The following is a 16,912-nucleotide window of genomic DNA, read 5'->3' as shown; positions in this document are numbered from 1 at the left end:
TGGTACTATGATGAATTGTTCTTTGTCCTGTGACACAGAACTAGTAAGTTACTGTAGGAATTTTATTGTAATCACTTCCTAGCATCACTTTTGTTAAATTGTACCGCAGCCCCTTCCTTGAAGTAGCATTTCCACTGCTAGCCATTTGCTTATATGTTTGGTTATGTGTGGAGAGATACATCAGATCTTCTGTCTGATCTTTCTTGAACATAGTGGATTGGTGGAAATTTTATGAGCATAACCTGAGTAAGCTTACAGATTGCTTAATGTGTTGCACTTTCCAGGCTTCAAGTGTGGTTGGACCAACTCAACAAACATTGGAAAACAGTATGTCTGGCATATCAACTTCTGCTTCCCATTTACCTTCTGAAAATGAAAACCAGCAACAAATGCAGCAGAAGGTGTATAATCCAGAGACATTAACTACTATCCAAACGCAGGACATTTCCCAGCCTGGTAGCTTTTCAGCAGTCTCTACTCCGGGTCAGCTGCAGAACAGTGATGCATTATTGCAGCAAGCTGCACAGTTCCAAACAAGAGATTCCCAAACCAGGGAAGTCTTGCAATCAGATGGCACAGTAGTCACTTTGTCACAATTAACTGATGCATCACAACAACAACAGTCTACACTCTCAGAACCAGCACAGGCGTTGCAGCAACAGATTTCATCCAGTATTTTCTCATCAGCAAGTGGCGTGAGTCAGCTGCAGAACACTATACAGCAACTGCAAGCTGGAAATTATCCAACAAACACTGCCACTGGCAGCAACAGAAATGTTGACTTGGTGCAACAGGTATTGGAAGCTCAACAGCAGTTATCTTCTGTTCTGTTTTCTGGTTCAGACAACAGTGAGGATGTTCAAGATCAGCTAAATGCAGATATCTTTCAGCAAGTTAGCCAGATACAAAATAGTGTAAATCCCGGGATATTTTCCTCGTCAGACACAGCTGTCCATTCCAGAGCAGAGAACCTTTTGCCTGGACGAGCTGAAAATGTTCACTCACAGCCTGAAAATGCATTGTCCAATCAACAGCAGCAACAACAGCAGCAGCAGCAGCAGCAGGCGATGGAGACTTCTGCGGCAATGGTGATAGGAATCCAACAAAACATTTGCCAAGCTGCAACACAAATGCAGTCTGATTTGTTCTCTTCAACAACTTCAGGGAACGGAGCCCTCCAACAGTCACCTGTTTACCAGCAGGCTTCTCACATAATGAGTGGGTTATCCACAAGTGAAGACATGCAAATGCAGTGCGAATTATTCTCTTCATCTCCTGGTGTTTCTGGAAGTGAAACTACTCCTGCTGCTCAGCAGCAGGTCTCCAACAACGGACCTACTATGTTTCAGGCATCAAATTCTGCGGATGGAGAAGAAGCTTCAGGACAGAGTAAACAGATGCAGAGTAATGTGTTTCAGACGATGGTTCAAATGCAGCATAGTGGGGAAAGTCAATCTCAAGTTAATCTCTTTTCATCTACCAAAAGCATGATGACTGTTCAGGCAAGTGGAACTCAACAGCAAGGAGGTGGTCTGTTCCAGCAAGGCGGAGAAATCATGTCGATTCAGTCGGGAAGCTTTATGCAGCAGTCTCCGCATTCACAAGCTCAGCTTTTTCACTCTCAGAATCCTATTGGCGATACTCAGAATATATCACAGGAAACACAAGGCTCTATTTTTCACAGTCCAAATTCCATTGTCCACAACCAGACTAGTACTAACTCCTCAGACCAACTGCAGCCTCCAATGTTCCACTCACAGAACGCCATGGGTGTATTACAGAGCTCGTCAGTTCCTCAAGACCAGCAGTCTGCCAACATGTTCCTTTCCCAAAGTTCAATGAGCAACCCTGCAACTCAGGAAGAACAGATGTCCTTCTTTACAAGCCCAAATTCCATTTCTCCTCTTCAGACAGCAACAAACACTGAACAGCAGACTTCTTTCCAGCAGCAGACACAGATATCGCATATCCAGAGTTCTATGCTTCCCCAAGAACAGCCCCAGGCTCAGCCTGCTCAGCAAGGTTTGTTTCAGCCTCAAGTGTCATTAGGCTCCATCCAGTCCAGTTCAATTCCTCAGAACCAACAAGGAGCTATCTTCCAGCCTCAGCATTCAATAGTTGCTATTCAGAGTAGTCCTCCGTCTCAAGAACAGCAGCAGCAACAACAGCAGAACATGATGTTCAGTAATCAAAATGCCATGAGTACAATTGCTTCTCAAAAGCAGAACATGATTTTCAATCCGAATCAAAACCCAGTTACCAATCAGGAGCAGCAAGGCCAGTCCATTTTTCATCCACAGACTAACATGGCATCAATGAACCAGGAGCAGCAGCCCATGCAGTTCCAGAGTCAGACTACAGTGTCCTCTCTTCAGAATCCTGGATCCAACCAGGCGGAAGCACAGCAGCCAGCCATCTTCCATAACTCGCCCCAGATTCAGTTGGTCCAAGGATCGCCAAGTTCTCAAGAGCAACAAGTCACCCTCTTCATCTCTTCAGCTTCCATGTCTGCCTTGCAGAATAGTATGAGCCAGCAAGAGCTGCAGCAGTCTCCTATGTACTCTTCTCAAAACAGCATGGCAGGAATGCAAGGAACTGCTTCTCCTCCACAGCAACAAGCTTCTTTGTTTCACAACACAGGAGGAGGTGCTATCAACCAGCTGCAGAATTCTCCTGCTTCATCTCAGCAAACATCGGGAATATTCCTTTTTGGCATTCAAAACAGTAAGTGATAAGTGCCTGATTCTGAGTTTAGAATTTTGAAGAGCTATTAATTGGAGTCCACAAGACAATTGATTGTTCAAGTCTAAGATATTACAAAAAAAAAATACATATCTAGAATAAATGATGTAGCACTACAGTGGAGAATATACATATTCATCGTGTTGCTCTGAATATTGATTTTGCATGAGTACACTTAGCTAAAATACCTGTTAGTGGTCTTACACTTAGGATTGATGTGATAAAACCAGCTTAGAATTGTGTGTATATCTCTATAGAAATAAGTATATATATATATGAAATAATACATAAGACATTATTAATAACACATACACAAATAACACGTGAATACATGTGTGCACATGTTACAAATAACAGTTAGGCCCTCGTAGGACAGCTCTGCTAATCTTTGTCTTGCTGCATTTGGTTTCCACAATTTATGCAGTGGCTTTCTCCATGTGTTGTTGAAGAAAAGCAAAGATTTTTTGAAACTGCATGGTCCAGAAAAGCGTCTATTGATGAGTATTTGAACCCCCTTTAGTTTTATAAGCCTGCGCTTTTCCATATCTCATCTCTGAATTGAGCCTCTGTGGCAGTTCTTTGGGACATAGATCCTCTCAGCTGCCTGTCGTACCTGTGAAGCTCCAGAAGCAGCAGGTGCAGGTGATGCTTGTGACAGCTTGTGAAAGCCGTGGACAGAAAGCCATTAGTCTGTGGTTACACCTGAATGTGGGCTTTGCTGTATGAACTCTTTGGCAGCCAAACCTTTCCGTGAAGCTGACGATAGTGCTAACAATAGGAGACGAGACTCGATTTGCAGATTGTAGAAGGAGCTAGCGGACACCTTGGCTGAACTGAAAAAGATACATCTCTTTATTAAGAAAGGATGGGCATATTCAATACTTCCCTTATGCTGTGCGTTTTGTTTTACTTCCAGCTAAGCGTTGTCCTTTGGGGTGTTAGTAGCATTTGGTTTTACTGCAGAGTCCGTGTATTCAATACGTATGCCTTGAGCCTCTGCTTATACCCCGAGGCAGTGGTGAGCAACAGTGGTCTTGTGAACAAAAGCACATGTAACTTTCTACAGGTTATAGTCAGTATGGATGTATGTGAAGGCGTTGGCTAATTCACTGCATGTATTAAGCTAATCTAAGTGATCCTTTGTTCTTCCCTTGCTGTCTAACAGACTGTGGCCAGCTGCTAACTTCTGGACCAGCTACGTTGCCGGATGAGTTGATGGCTATAAGTCAGCCAGGTCAGCCACAGAGCGAAGGACAAGCAGCAGTGCCAGCGCTTCTCTCCCAGCAGATATCGGAGACTTCTCCGCTACCTTCGGCTATGGCAACCAATCAGAATATTGAGAAAATAGATGATCTGCTTGTGTCATTGCAAAATCAGGGGAACAATATGGCTGGCTCGTTTTAATTAATCAAGTAAGTAATGCATTTGAGTTTCTGGGTTCTTCCCTGCTACACATACTTTTGCTCAGTGAGTCTTCATTCTGAAGTGTATTACCATGCTTTAAGAGGTCAGCTGAAATGTCAGTAATGCTGAATTAAGAACATAATACCAGTGGAGGGAATGAAGAGTTATTAAAAACAGTCATCAGAATTTGTATGAAACGGTTGAGGCTGGGTCTTGTTCAGTTGTGGTATGTTTTGTCATCCTTTGTTACAGTCTAGTACTTTATTAGGAAGGAGAGTAGATCACTGACAGCTCGGCAGATAAAACAGTTGTGAAATATGACTGTAGTTAAAAACTTAAGGCTTATTGAGTAAATAACACGTCAAGTGTCTACTGTTCTGAAGTTGCCCCCTGGGTTACAATAACGTAATGTGAAAACAAGTTTTGGTAGAATATGGCAGCTGTTGAGAGTACGCCACATGCCGAGTCTTTGCTAAAAATGAGCTGACACAATCAGCTGTTACTAGGAAACATTCTGCTTTTAGAAGGTGCCTTTTTCAGAGAGGTGGAAGAGGCTTTGACTACAAATGAGTACCCAAGAACCAGGACGATTCTGGGATCTAGTATTGTCCACAGTCTGTAACTTGGCTCTAGTTAACTGTGTCGCTGTCCTAAATCCCTCATAAGTTTCATTTAAGTGATACGCTCCATTTTCTAACCTAAACTGTTTTGTATATGAAATTACGAACTTTAAAAAACCAACCAACCAAACCAAACAGCAAAAAACCCCAGGAGCGTGGAAGGAGAGTAAACCTGCTTTATGGAGGAGAGTGCTTTCTGATACTAAGTGGCTTCATGTCTCCTTGTGAAGAACACTTCCAAGATGAAGGAACTACACAGAAGTAAGAGGATGACTTCTGTTCGTTATGCCTAACTTTTCTGGTTGCTTGTTTTTTTCCTGCAGATACTCTGTGAAGAAAAAAGTGACGATTTCCCAGATCCTCTCAGACCTTCCAACTCTGGATTAGGCTGTGCGGAACTGATTGCTTCTGTCAAAAAGTGGCCCTCTTCTCTAAAGAGCACACACGTGGCCAGTTGCAGTGTCTAGCACCTAAGGCTATGACCGTAGTACTTGGGATCTGTAGTGCCAATAATGCTGAGAAGCTATGCTTTGTTTTGCTGGGGCATGGGATTGTACTGTTACCAGATTCCTAAAGCTCATTGACAGTGGGGTGCTCTCTGAATTTAAAGCATATCTGGTCAGTTATTATTGTTAGAAGGTAATACATGTTACCACGTTTACTTTTTTCCCCTCCTCTTCCTTCTTCACATCCACTCTTTTGACTAGAAAAGCTTGCAAAGCAGAAACATCAAATGCCTGTGACATGAGCCATGACTCATAGCTGTCAGTACGTGAAGGGATCGCATGTTTTACGGTTTGAGTAGGAGAGCTAATACTGCAATTTTTTAATTGCAGTAGGTGGCAATGAAAAAATATCAATTGATAACTGTTGTAAACAAGCAGAGAATTGCTTGCTGCTGTAGATAGCCAGAGGTGGGTGCTGCCCATCTGAGAATGTGATTAACGGTTTTCCATGTCTCGTACGTCTAACTGTACATAGAGCAAGGGTTTAGTGGCTCTAACAAAATGAAGAAATGAAGGGGAACTTTCAATTAAATTTTGCTCTTAAAATCTTATCCTCAAAAATACCTTCAACTTGAAAAGAACATTCTGTCTGGCTGAGGAAAGAATTCCTCTGTGTCCCTCACTCTGACTGTATGGATAGAACTCTGTAAAGCAGCATTAGCCGTTCTCAAACCAGCCTTCTCCCTTTCATTCTTTTCATGGTTTTCCTCCTTTCTCCCTCGGTTTCATGTTGTGTTTTTAAAGAAAGACATAAATATCCTACTGGCTTTAAAGATCAGAGGCAGCTTTTAGGAATCCATGGCATTCAATTGCTTAGTCAGTAGAAGCTTTGACAAATAATCAAGGATTAAGGAAAGAGGAAGAATTTCTCTGCCACCTTCTAAATGCAGGAATCCCCCTTAACCAGTCATTTTCTAGCTGTTAACTGATGTAAATCTTCAGCTTGTCTTTACTCCAAGTAGGGGGCAAATTACATAATTCGTAAGCATTCTTGAAAAATTCACTTCATGCTGAGCCATTGCATCTTTGTAGCATATTGAGCTCATTGCAGTTTTGAAGTGATTATTTTATTCCTCCAACGATCCTCCAAGTATAGTTTCTAGATTGTCATGTTTCAATTAAAAAAAAAATAAAAAAATAAAAATGATGATGTTACAGAATGTAAAACCAACCCACTCCAGACCATGCAGTTGTATTGTGAGGCATGTGAATTTTTTTGGGTGCTCCAACTATCTGGACAGTTTTGTGATATCTCACTACAGCCTCATTCAGATGTTTGTTTCTTCTCCTTCTGCACGTAGAAAGCTGTTGCTGCAGTTAGAGCCAAACAGCTGTCACGTATGGCTATTATGCCTTGGTAGAGTGTAGTTGGTATCATGTCATTTTTCATTTTTGTTATTTTAAATAACAAAGAATAATCTGTAAATGGATTTTAAGTTACTCTAGTCTGTTTACTGTGTGTTTTTCCCTTAACTTGTGTGCTTAGTTGAGCCGTGTAGAGTTTTTGTTTGTTTTAATGGATTTCCCGTTTGTCAGTCTGTCATAACGTTCACTTTCTCTTTCTGTCTCTCTTTCTCTCTCTCATTGAGAGGCATTGAATTACGTTTTCAGTAGTAAGGCTTCTTGCCGATATGAAGGGAACTTTTCAGAAAGAGACCTGCTCTGGGTCATTTAATTTTGAATACAGTTTTCAATCGTTCAAGTTTTGGATGGTTTATATCTAATGTGTGTTTCATTTTTTTGGAAAGCTATATTTTGTATTTAGGAAATGGTATACTATTTTGCTATTTGTACTGAGTGAGTACATTGGCATAAATATAAAAATTTATATATATACATATATATAAAATATTCTTTTTGCCACACATTTTTGTGGTAAATTTGTGAGTTTGTCTGATGTTCTACCACAACGTGGCGTCTGATAACAGTGGGGTGGGGTGGGGTTTGTTATGTCTTTATTGAGTATTTAAGTACTTTTTGCAACATAAATAACTTGTTCATCTCTCGCCATTCCATCAGGCAATTTATTGTTCCAGCTGGCTATGAGAAGCTTCACTGTGTGTTTCAATGTGTCTGTCACTCAGCAATACGATCTAGGAAGGAAACCTGTAGGCATTTAGGCGTATCTTAAATAATGGGGTTTCATTCAGAATGAGCCATTCAGCTTTTATCCACTATCATTGTCTATTTAATATTTTATTATTAGCGCCTCTGTGTTTTAACTCTTAATTTATGATTATGCTAAAATGTTTAAAATTTTAATCATGATAAAAAAAACTTTCCCTGCTTCATAATGTCCAGAGCTGCTTTAACCCTGAACCATACTTTTTCTTTCTGTGATTTTTTTTTTTATTCCCCTCCCTGCTAAGATGAAATATTAACAAAATCTTGTTACGGTTATGACATGAAAACGGCAATCTCGCAGCATTGACTAAATGCTGTAGGAAGCTAGGTAGAAAACTTGAGAATTATGGACCGAAACAACTTCCAGATGGTCTTGGAAGTCGATAGCCAGTTATTTGAAAATGAACTGGTGGGTTTTGCAGGATTGCAGTCCCAGAACAAGCTGCTGGGTGTCATCTGGGGCCTTCATACACAGAAGAAGTAATAGGAATGATAAATTCACTTGTGTGCTGCTTCAATTCGTTCAGTTGTTCCAAAGGGGTGTATCCTTATGTTCAAGTGCTGTTGGTCAGTGCCAAGTCACCAGGGACCAATTCTCCATTTCACAAGGTGGGTGTCCAAAGAGAACTTCATACCAAGACTGCTACAGCTCCAGGGGAAGGGTATGTTTGAATTGTGTGCGTATTTTAGGTCACTTGTGAAGAGAAGAGGAAAAAAAAAAAAAAGGAGAAAAAAAAAAAAAAAGGGCTGTGCTATCACATTTTTCACTTCTGGATAACACCTTTCTTTTCTTGTGTTAAATTTATCTCGTTCATTTTAGGTCAATGTTTAAATGTACAACACTTTGAACATGTGATTTGGTTACAAAAAGTATTTGTCTTATGAATGAAGAGGTTGCTCAGCGGTTGATTAGTGCTTGAACTGCTGCTTGCAGACAGCTGTTATGGAGGATAAAGAGAGGTTTGATAAGCCAATAAAGAGCTTAAAGACAGGCTGTGGGATTTCATGGCAGAAAGACCCCGGAACAATGTGAGCCACATCTGTATTAGAGTCCCGAACATGTACTTTTGTAATTTAAACAGTTGATACTGATAATTGGAGCTTACTCTGCTGCTTTTTTTGTTTGTTTGTTTGTTTAATCCCTGTGTTCACTCCTCTGCACGCTCACACTGGCGTGCCTGTTAGCTGCGAACAGACAGTGCTTGTTTGCAGAGGCAGTGGCATCGTGTCCGGTCCATTTGGGTTGAGAAAGTTAAGATGATACTGAGATATTAGTCTCTATAAAGGTAAAGCTCCTGATGTTGTTGTAAAGGGGAAGTTACTATCACATCCACAAAGCAGTGATTAATTACAGAAGACAGGTGAAAAAAAACCTGTAGAGCTGCGTTGCTGGGATGGGTTTTCTGTATCCTGTTTTTTCTGCTGCTTGAGCTTGCTCTTTAAAGAATCGTTAAATCTAAACCTCAGTGTTAAATGTGGGCTCTTCAGCTGTTTGTGCCTCTAAAGCGCCCGTGGCCTGCTGCCTGCACAGCGCCGGCGGTGCATGGTGCTTTACAGAACGGCCAGTTGCTGGCACAGGTTCAAATTGAGGGAGACGTACCTGCTAGTCACCAGGCGCGAGGCTGCGTGCATTCTCTTCTCTGCTCATACACTGTGTATATATATATATATAAAAATATGAATAACACGTAATACACAGTTATTAGCTAAACATCTCCTCTGGCAGGAAGTTATTGGTGCTTCGTGCTTAATTAGCAAGTCCACGTTTTGTCATTAATTGCCTCTTCACTGTCTGATCTTTCAGCAGTTACTCAAGCCAAATGCTTTGCTGTTACTTTAACATAAAAATAGTTCAAGAAATAATTTCAGGGTTGCTGTTTTAAAGTGGATGTTTAATCACCAATCATTTTATTATAATTACTTTTAATTACTGACAGGGTGGTTTCTTCCTGTCTAGTTTTAAGACAGAATAAAGCATGGGGAGTTAAGCATTTGTAACTTTGGCAGGTTTTTTAACTGAAAATACTAGGAGTCTGGGCAGCTGTATCAGTGGACATTCCCCCAATTTAGAGAAGTTGGAACTTTTTTTTTAAAAAAAGCTTTTAATGTTATTTTGGTTTAGGATATAGTTTCTAAAAAGAAAACTTTTCTGAATAGATTTTCTACTACTATTATCTTTCCAGAGTCGTCAGAAAAAATACCAAGCAAGTCAGAAGCTTGCATTTGTCTTAAAACATAGTGTAAATCACCATTTGAGTAGCAGGAAAGAATGATTTATTAAAAAGCAAAGTCAAAACTGTTGTTACTAGACTAAAAAAACCTACACGTAGTTTCCTTCAAGGGTACGTATGTGTGTGCGCAGGCATGCATGTGCACGTGCATGAGAAGTTGGAAAAGAGTTGCACTGTCAGGTTTGGAATCTCGTGCCTTTGCGTGGCAGACGGTTGGGTTACTTTTTCAGGGTGATTATGGGGAAGAGTGTGAGGGGTTACGGACAATTATCTTGAGAGAGAGAAGCAAGAACGAGGAGAATGAATTGCTTTGCATGCTCTTGTGCAAAAAGTTGTAGGTGGGAGGCGAGAAGAAATACTGATCGCTGGTGACTTCTCATTACTGCAAAACTTATTTTCAAGGAATAGGTGTTTTTTGTGTCCCAGTAGGACTGGTGGCAGCTCTGTTATTTTAGAATCTAAAAGGAAACTAGTACTTAGACGCTTTGTTTGTTTTTTTAATTTGGAGTAGTCTTTTGGGATAGATTGTGAGCACTTTGTGTTCATATTCAGACCAATTATGCCAGCTGCATAGGACAGCAGTTGTTGGAGCATATGAACAGGCATGTCTGTGCCCGCTGCGGGCTGGGAATCGACTGTAGAGGGTCACTGCGGGAAATGTTGTTTAGATACAAGATAAAATGCAGCAGCAGGGAAACTCCTGTAAAAGCATACTTGTAAAATTCTCTAGTTGACTACGGGACTCTGAGGGGTTAAACAGGAGGAGAGGCTTTTCCTTCATTATAATCTGTATAGGTATGTAAATAGGCAATGCCTGTATATTCTAGGATTATATATATGTATATAGAGGAATCATATATTTAATATATATAAATAATTAGTAGACACATGCATAGAATACTGTTATATTTACATTTTTATAAACCTGAAATACTACTACTTTTCCTTAGTATGAGGTTATTTACCAAGGTTTTTGTAGTAACTCATTAATAGTTGTATAAATACCTTTCAGTACTGTACATGTGGGTCTGTTGGTAGTGTTGCTCCAGAAACTTGCTCCGCTTGTGAACGTAACTCATATCCATGGGTTGAAAACAGCTCTACACTTTTCTATTTTTATATGTTTTTATTAATAATTGCAGATGTGGTGTTAGCAAAACAGTAGAACTGGTAGCCCTGCTGAGAGCCTGCCCACCGGCTGGGCTCAGGAAGCGCACCGGCAGCAGCACCGGCTTTCTGCGTCCGCGTGCTCCCCAGCCAGCTCTCCTCAAGTGACTCCTGACTTGGGGACCTTTTCCATTCTCAGTCTCCCAACACCTTGTGCAGGTAGGGAATGGTGGTGGCTGTGTTGCTCTGGCAGAGTTGGGCTGACACCCACGGCTCTCTCCCGGTGGGGGTTCTTAGTTGTTGCATAGGAAAGGATCCCGGCTGCTGCTCAGCTGGGTTGCACTTGGATTGGAAAGGTGAAGCTTAATCTGTCATTCCTGTTCTCTTTATTCTCATAAAGGCAGGCATATTTAATTATTTTTTTTAACCAACATTTTACTGCAACAGTCAATATTTAGAAAACTCCTTGAAAGCTGGCAAAAGCTCTTCTTGGTTTCTAGCAATGAGGAACCCTGCCGCAAGTTGTACTGATTTCTCACAGATGTTGTAAGAAACTAAGCGCTCTGAAAGAAATCCAGATTGTAAAATCAATAGCATGGATTTTGCCTGCTGTGACTCTTCATGCCAAATCGGGTGTGTTCCACTGCAGTTTGACATGAGGTCGATCGAGGAACGTTATTGTCCTGATACAGGCTTTATCAAAGCACCTCTGCCAAACTGAAAGCCAATGTCCTTATTTCTCCTCCTTGAGCTGTCAGCTTGCAGGTCTGATCTCTGCTGCTCCCAGAGACCTGTAACTTTTGCTACAGTTCATGAAATTGCCTTGTAACATTCAAGTGTATTGGGGCGAGGGGGAGGAATCCCAAGGATTTCCCTGTTTGCTGTGGGACACTCACCGACACTCTCCACAAGTGCTCAGTTCAGGCTCCAAACCCCTTGCCACCCAGCAGCAGCCTGCTGGAAGATGCTCCGGTTGTGTGCATTTGCTCCAGGATTCGGACTGGCGAAGAGTCTTGTGTTCAGATCACATGAACAGCCTTCACTTCTTTTTTCAGGCCCTGGAACCACCCCTCTGTGAGCCGGGGAAGGTCTGGCCAGTGTCCCTCAGCGAGGGGGGTCCCATGAAGAGCGTGGCTCTGCTGGGGGGCAGGGTAAGGGCGCTTGGGGGGGAAGCTTCCTTTTGAAAGGAGAGAGAGAGTGGCACCTCTGGGTGTTGCAGAACTGGGAACACATTCCAGTATCCTGCTTTGTAGACCACAGTATTCCTGAAACTTTTTTTTTTTTTATTCTGGACACTATTTGAAATGAGGTGATACTTACATCTGAGCTCATCATTAATGAGTAAGCTCCAAAAAACCTTCAGAGCAGAGCTTTCTACCTCTGTTACTAGCTGCATCTTTCAGTGGCTTACCCGCCTTTCTGCCATGTGTTCCTGGCGTGCACTGGTCGACCGCTGAGCTGCCTCTTCCACTGTCCTGCAATGTGAAAGTAGCACCAGATATTCCTTTGTGCATTTCTGTGTATATGGCTTTCGTAGTTGGGATTTTCAAAGCACTGATACCGGGTGTTTTCAGTTTGTTCTATGAGGGGATATTTTATTTGCATCTATGTTTTTAGCTATCCTGTGATAACTTGTTGAATATTAAAAAATAAAAATATTTTGCTTCTATTGGGACATTTGTATACTCGCAACTATATTTCTGTAAACAGCTGCAGTCAAGAATAAAACAATGAAAGTTTTCATTTTGCAGTGTAAAGTCTTGTTGTGTTTTTTTCAAGGGCATCTTGAACGTGCCATTCTTCAGCATGGAGTCAACCTGTCTGGGGCCAGGAAATGCTGGGAAGGCAGGAGCCCATGCCAAGTTGTGCCTGTGGCAGTGTGTCCTGCTGCAGCTGGTGCGTTAAGAAAAGGCACTGTGTTGTGCCTATGCTTTTAAAATACTGCGATGTTTCTTTTTGACTTTGTGGCATGAAGTCTAAAGTAACCTTTGTGGCACACTACCCAAACCCCAGCCTGAAAATTATAGAGCATTCAAGGAAATAGTTTTCCTTGTCAGCCTGCAGCAGGATTTTGTCTCCGAGGGAGCTGGGGAGATGCAGAGGTCTCCCCCAGGGTGGTCTGGGGGCTGCGCTGCCTCAGGGAGGTGATGCCAGAAGTCCTAAGCCAAGATGAATGGGAGTTTCTGCTTCACTAGAATGTGTGGGTGTGAGTGTGCGTGCATGTGTGCACGCATTAGCACAGTCCCCCTTTATCTGCATCTTTAGTGTATTTATGCTAATGTGCTAAAAATGATGTGGGGTTGTTGATGTGGGGTTGCTGAGGCTCGGGTGTGTGTCCCCCTTCTCGCAGACCTGCTCCAGGGATGGTGACCTCTGGCAGTCAGTGCCTGTAATTTTGAAAAACTACAGCAGGCGTAAGAATCTGCAGCTGCCCCAGGAGCTGGACAGAATGCTTTATTGTGGAAGTTTTAACTGGATTTATCCAAAAGGCTTTCCTCTGCACCCACTGCCCTGGGCAGCGCCCACCGCCACAGTCAGATGTGGCTGTCCTGCAGCGGGGCAAATGCAACCTCCTGCCACTGGCTTCTGCCCCTCTGGAGCTGCCAGCCCTGCTGCAAGCATTCATTATCCACCCATCTCATTAGTGTCACTGTGGTGCCACGGGACAAAAGAAAAATCCTGAGAAACCCTCCCTCCTCCCCAGTCTCTTCCTCTCGAGGCTCAGAGAAAGAGAGAAAGGCACAGGCCAGCCCGTGAGCCTGGCACAAGCAGCTGCACAAATGAGACAGAACCACGGTGCTGCTGGGTTTTGTGTTTATTAGCAATGTCGGCATTGCCAGGGGCCAAGGAGGGATGCTGCTACCACAGCCTGCTCCCCCCGGCTCTGGCAGGCACCTCCAAACCCAACAACTCCCACCCCAGTCACTGCTGCTCTTCAGGCACCAGAGAAGCATCGCAGGAAAGGCCCCGGCCCTGCCCAGGGCGGCCGTTCTCAGAAGGGCGTTGGGAGAGCCCTTGCCCCACCGGAGCTACTAGGCAGCAACGCACAAAGCACGGGCGGCTGGTCCTTCCCCTGCAGCACAGGCTGTGGTGGGCCCTGACCAGCCCTTCACCTCCTCTTCACAAACTTCTTTGTCACAGCGTTAGGGTTGAGGCGCCTCCTGCCAGCACCCAGGGCTGCGTCCCGGATTTGCAGATTGGCTGCGCGGCTGTAGACGTCGTTTTCCACAAAGGGTGAGACACCGGCGATGTAGTCGGGGTCAAAGACATTGGTTTTCTGCCTGGCCTTGCGGGACAGCCGCTGCTGTGGGAAGGGCTGGTCTTCCACCAGGTGAGGGTTGTTGGCGTGCTTCCCTCCTCGCGGGGCTGGCAGTGGGTACTGCCAAGAGAAAAGCAGTCATTAAACTCTTGCTCCAAGGGACTTCAAGGTGACTGCAGGCCTCTAGCAAACAGAGGAAACTAAGCCCAAAAGCCCTGGAGCCAAGGGGAACATCTGGAGGACAATCATGGCTTTGCTTTGATTCCCACCTGCCAATGCTTCCCTCCAACCTGCCAGCCACAGGCCAGGCTTGCTTGTCCCAGCAGCAGCTGCCCTGTGCGTGACGTACAGCTACTCACCCTGAGCCCCCGGGGGTTCAGCACCTTGGGGTTGCGAGAGAAATGCATGTGGAGGCTCCCGTCATCGCTGACGCTCACTGCCACCTTCTTCAGGGTCTTGTTACCACAGTGGGCACAGAAAACCTTGGTCATGTCTGAAGTGGTCCTGCAAGACAGGGACAAAAGGGGTTTACCGCTCCCTGGGCCACAGAATACAGGCTTAGTCCATGAGCGGGATCATCCAGCAAGCACCACGTGGCCGTGCCATGGGCAGTGCCGCTCTGTGCGCACACACTCACTTGAAGCAGCCATGGCAGCGGAGGATGTAGCTCCTGGCCTGGCGGATCAGCATGCCGTTCACTGCCAGCACGTGGAGGCCCATCTGCAGCAGCACATTCTGTAACAAGGAGGGAGAAACCATGATACCATGAGCTGGGACCAGCTGCGGGAGTTTTAACCAGGGTCTGCCAGCCCAGGCAGCAGGAGAGGCTGATGGAAGTGACACCAATGGGCTTTGTAGAGGTCTCTGCAATGGAGAGAACTGGCTAGTTTTAGGATAAAAGGAGCTGTCACAACGCTCCTGTCACCCTGTCCAGGGAATGGGGCAATGTGCTCCTCCATCCCCGTGTGCTGGTTTAACCAGCCCAGAGGTTTGAGCAATCTGAGACTCTGCCCTCAGCCCACCCTGCCGGCCCCTCGTGCTCCGGAGCCTGGATCGGGTCCTGTGCTGGGCAGCCACCAGCACTCACCTGCATGGCAAAATCAGTGGTGACGCAGCCAACCTGGATACCGACGGGAGCAGTGTCACAGTGCCCCGTGTCCTGCTGGACCTGCTTGAGATTGCTAGGTGTTATCCAACCCTCATCGTCGCTCTCCTCCTCATTGTCCTCCTCTTCATCAGCACTGGCCCCATTGTCAGAGCTCTGGTGCTCCTCAGTGGGCTCTGCGCTAACGGAGATGGCTTGAGCTTTCTGCGGTGGAGGAGACAGTCAGCTATGGCACCCGCAGCCGAAGAGGCTGGCCAGAAACCAGGGCAGTGAGGAGAGGAGGCTCCGAGTCTCACCAGCAGCTCCTGCAGCTCCTCCTCGATGCTGGGCAGGGGGGCTCGCCAGTAGAGGAAGGAGCTGAACTCATCGCACTCAGGTGGGACCACGCTCCTCTCGGGGCTGGGATGATGCTGACCCTTCCCCAGGCGCTTCTGCTGGAGGGACACACAGGGTGTCCCTCGGCCACGGCTGCTCGTGGGCTCTGCGAGGCCGCATGCCAGTGCCTTACCTTGGGAGCACTGCGGCCCCGTCCCTTACCTTGGCGGGCAGGTGGAAGCCGGCGAGGTGCAGGGGGGCCTCGGGGTGCCGCGGGGTGGAGCTGAGCCGCACCTGGGGGAGCAGCGCAGGGGGTCGGCGGGGCCCGATACCGGGGGGCGGCGGGGCGCGGCGGTAGCGGGCCCTACCTTGTCCTGGGGCTCCCAGCGCAGGCAGCCGGGGCCGTCGGTCTCGGCCTGCAGCTGGCAGGTGAGGGCAAGCACCTGCAGGTCGGCGGCCGACAGGCTGGGGTAGTCGCCGGTCTTCTTGGAGAACTCGGTCACTGCGGGGCGGGCAGAGGGGCGCCGTGGGGCCGGGCTGGGGGGGCCCGGGCGGCGGGGAGCCGGGCCGGGGCGGGGGGGCTGGTGCCGGTACTCACCGAGGCGCAGGAGATCGGGCCGCGGGCGGCGGAGGCGCAGCTCGCAGGGCAGCGCGGCCAGGCGGCGGCGGGTCGGCCTGTCACGGATCTCGGCCAGCACCTCGGGCACGGTGTACAGGTGCTGCGCGATGTCCTGCAGGCAGCGCCGTCAGACCGGCCCGGTGCTCCCGGCCCCCCCGGCCCCCCGTACCCCGGTACCTGCAGTGGGGCGGCGCTCAGGAAGGCGCCGGTGTCGGCCACGACGTGCGCCACGCGCGCCATGGCGGCCCGTCCCATGGCCCCCCCCGGCCCCTGTAGTGGCCGCGCTGCCCGCTGGGAGCCGGGGTCCGGGCGGGGCACGCCGGAAGCTTCCGCGCGGCGTGGTCAGGTGACCGGCGCGTGTCACATGACGGCGGGTGCTGGAGCCGGAAGCGGGAGCGGAGCGGGCGCCGGTAACTCGGGCGGCGGGACGGGGCGGGGGCTGTCCAGGACGGCTCGGACCCACCCCTCAGGCGCTTCCCGCTGGGCGGGCAGGACCCGCCGGGGTGCCCCGGGGGCTGCTCAGCCGCGGGCTCTGCCCACCCCGGGGTGGTACCGGCTTGGCCCGGTGAGGCCCGGGGCCGGCGCGGGGGTCTGCCCCGGCCGCTGCCATCTCTCCTCCGCGCCGCCCGCCGCAGCGCTTTGCCTCCTCTCGCTCCTCGCGGCGGCCCTCTCTGCCCGGCCCGGTTCTTTGCCGGGCGAACCGGCAGCCGGCTCCAGCTGTGGGGCAGGACCCGGCCCGGTCCCGTGGGGGTGCCCGGTTGCCGGGCCGCTGTCCCGGCCGTGGTGCGGCCCCGCGGGTGAGCCTGGTGTTCGTGGGAAGGCGGCAGGGCTGCCTGCTTCCCCGGCGGCGAGGCCGGGCCGTCGGCAGCGGGAGCGGGGA

The 16,912-nt window shown here is 47.2% G+C and overlaps 3 protein-coding genes across 12 annotated transcripts in view; 2 read left to right on the top strand and 1 right to left on the bottom strand.

Annotated features, from left to right (window-relative positions):
- NFAT5 (nuclear factor of activated T cells 5) overlaps positions 1-12,477 on the top strand; it is a 75,837-nt gene extending 63,360 nt beyond the window's left edge. For all 6 annotated transcript variants that reach the window (XM_080365101.1, XM_080365100.1, XM_080365097.1 and 3 more), the window contains 3 exons: positions 285-2,724; positions 3,908-4,154; positions 5,090-12,477. In XM_080365101.1, coding sequence (XP_080221227.1) covers positions 285-2,724; positions 3,908-4,146 — 2,679 coding nt within the window. In that variant the 3' untranslated portion in view covers positions 4,147-4,154; positions 5,090-12,477. The remainder of the gene's footprint in view (positions 1-284; positions 2,725-3,907; positions 4,155-5,089) is intronic.
- A 1,057-nt stretch (positions 12,478-13,534) lies between these two features.
- On the bottom strand, positions 13,535-16,342 carry NOB1 (NIN1 (RPN12) binding protein 1 homolog). Of its 2 annotated transcripts, none has more exons than XM_080365148.1 (9): positions 16,210-16,342; positions 16,012-16,144; positions 15,782-15,915; positions 15,636-15,707; positions 15,395-15,532; positions 15,081-15,302; positions 14,631-14,728; positions 14,353-14,497; positions 13,535-14,113 (listed from the first exon to the last, which is right to left on the bottom strand). In XM_080365148.1, the coding sequence occupies exons 1-9, from the start codon at positions 16,285-16,287 to the stop codon at positions 13,844-13,846; spliced, it is 1,290 nt and encodes a 429-aa protein (XP_080221274.1). In that variant the 5' UTR covers positions 16,288-16,342; the 3' UTR covers positions 13,535-13,843. The 2 variants fall into 2 exon arrangements, with proteins under 2 accessions (XP_080221274.1, XP_080221275.1); XM_080365149.1 differs by having other exon boundaries at positions 15,395-15,529.
- The window catches only part of WWP2 (WW domain containing E3 ubiquitin protein ligase 2), a gene marked incomplete at its 5' end in the record, with an annotated part of 43,808 nt that continues 43,166 nt past the window's right edge, over positions 16,271-16,912 (top strand). For all 4 annotated transcript variants that reach the window (XM_080365111.1, XM_080365112.1, XM_080365110.1 and 1 more), the window contains one exon: positions 16,271-16,442. In XM_080365111.1, coding sequence (XP_080221237.1) covers positions 16,271-16,442 — 172 coding nt within the window. The remainder of the gene's footprint in view (positions 16,443-16,912) is intronic.

Source organism: Falco punctatus (assembly GCF_963210335.1).
Source record: "Falco punctatus genome assembly, chromosome: 14".
NCBI classification, from domain to species: domain Eukaryota; kingdom Metazoa; phylum Chordata; class Aves; order Falconiformes; family Falconidae; genus Falco; species Falco punctatus.
The sequence above is the reverse complement of the archived record's forward strand: the minus strand, read 5'-3'. Positions and strand labels throughout refer to the sequence as shown.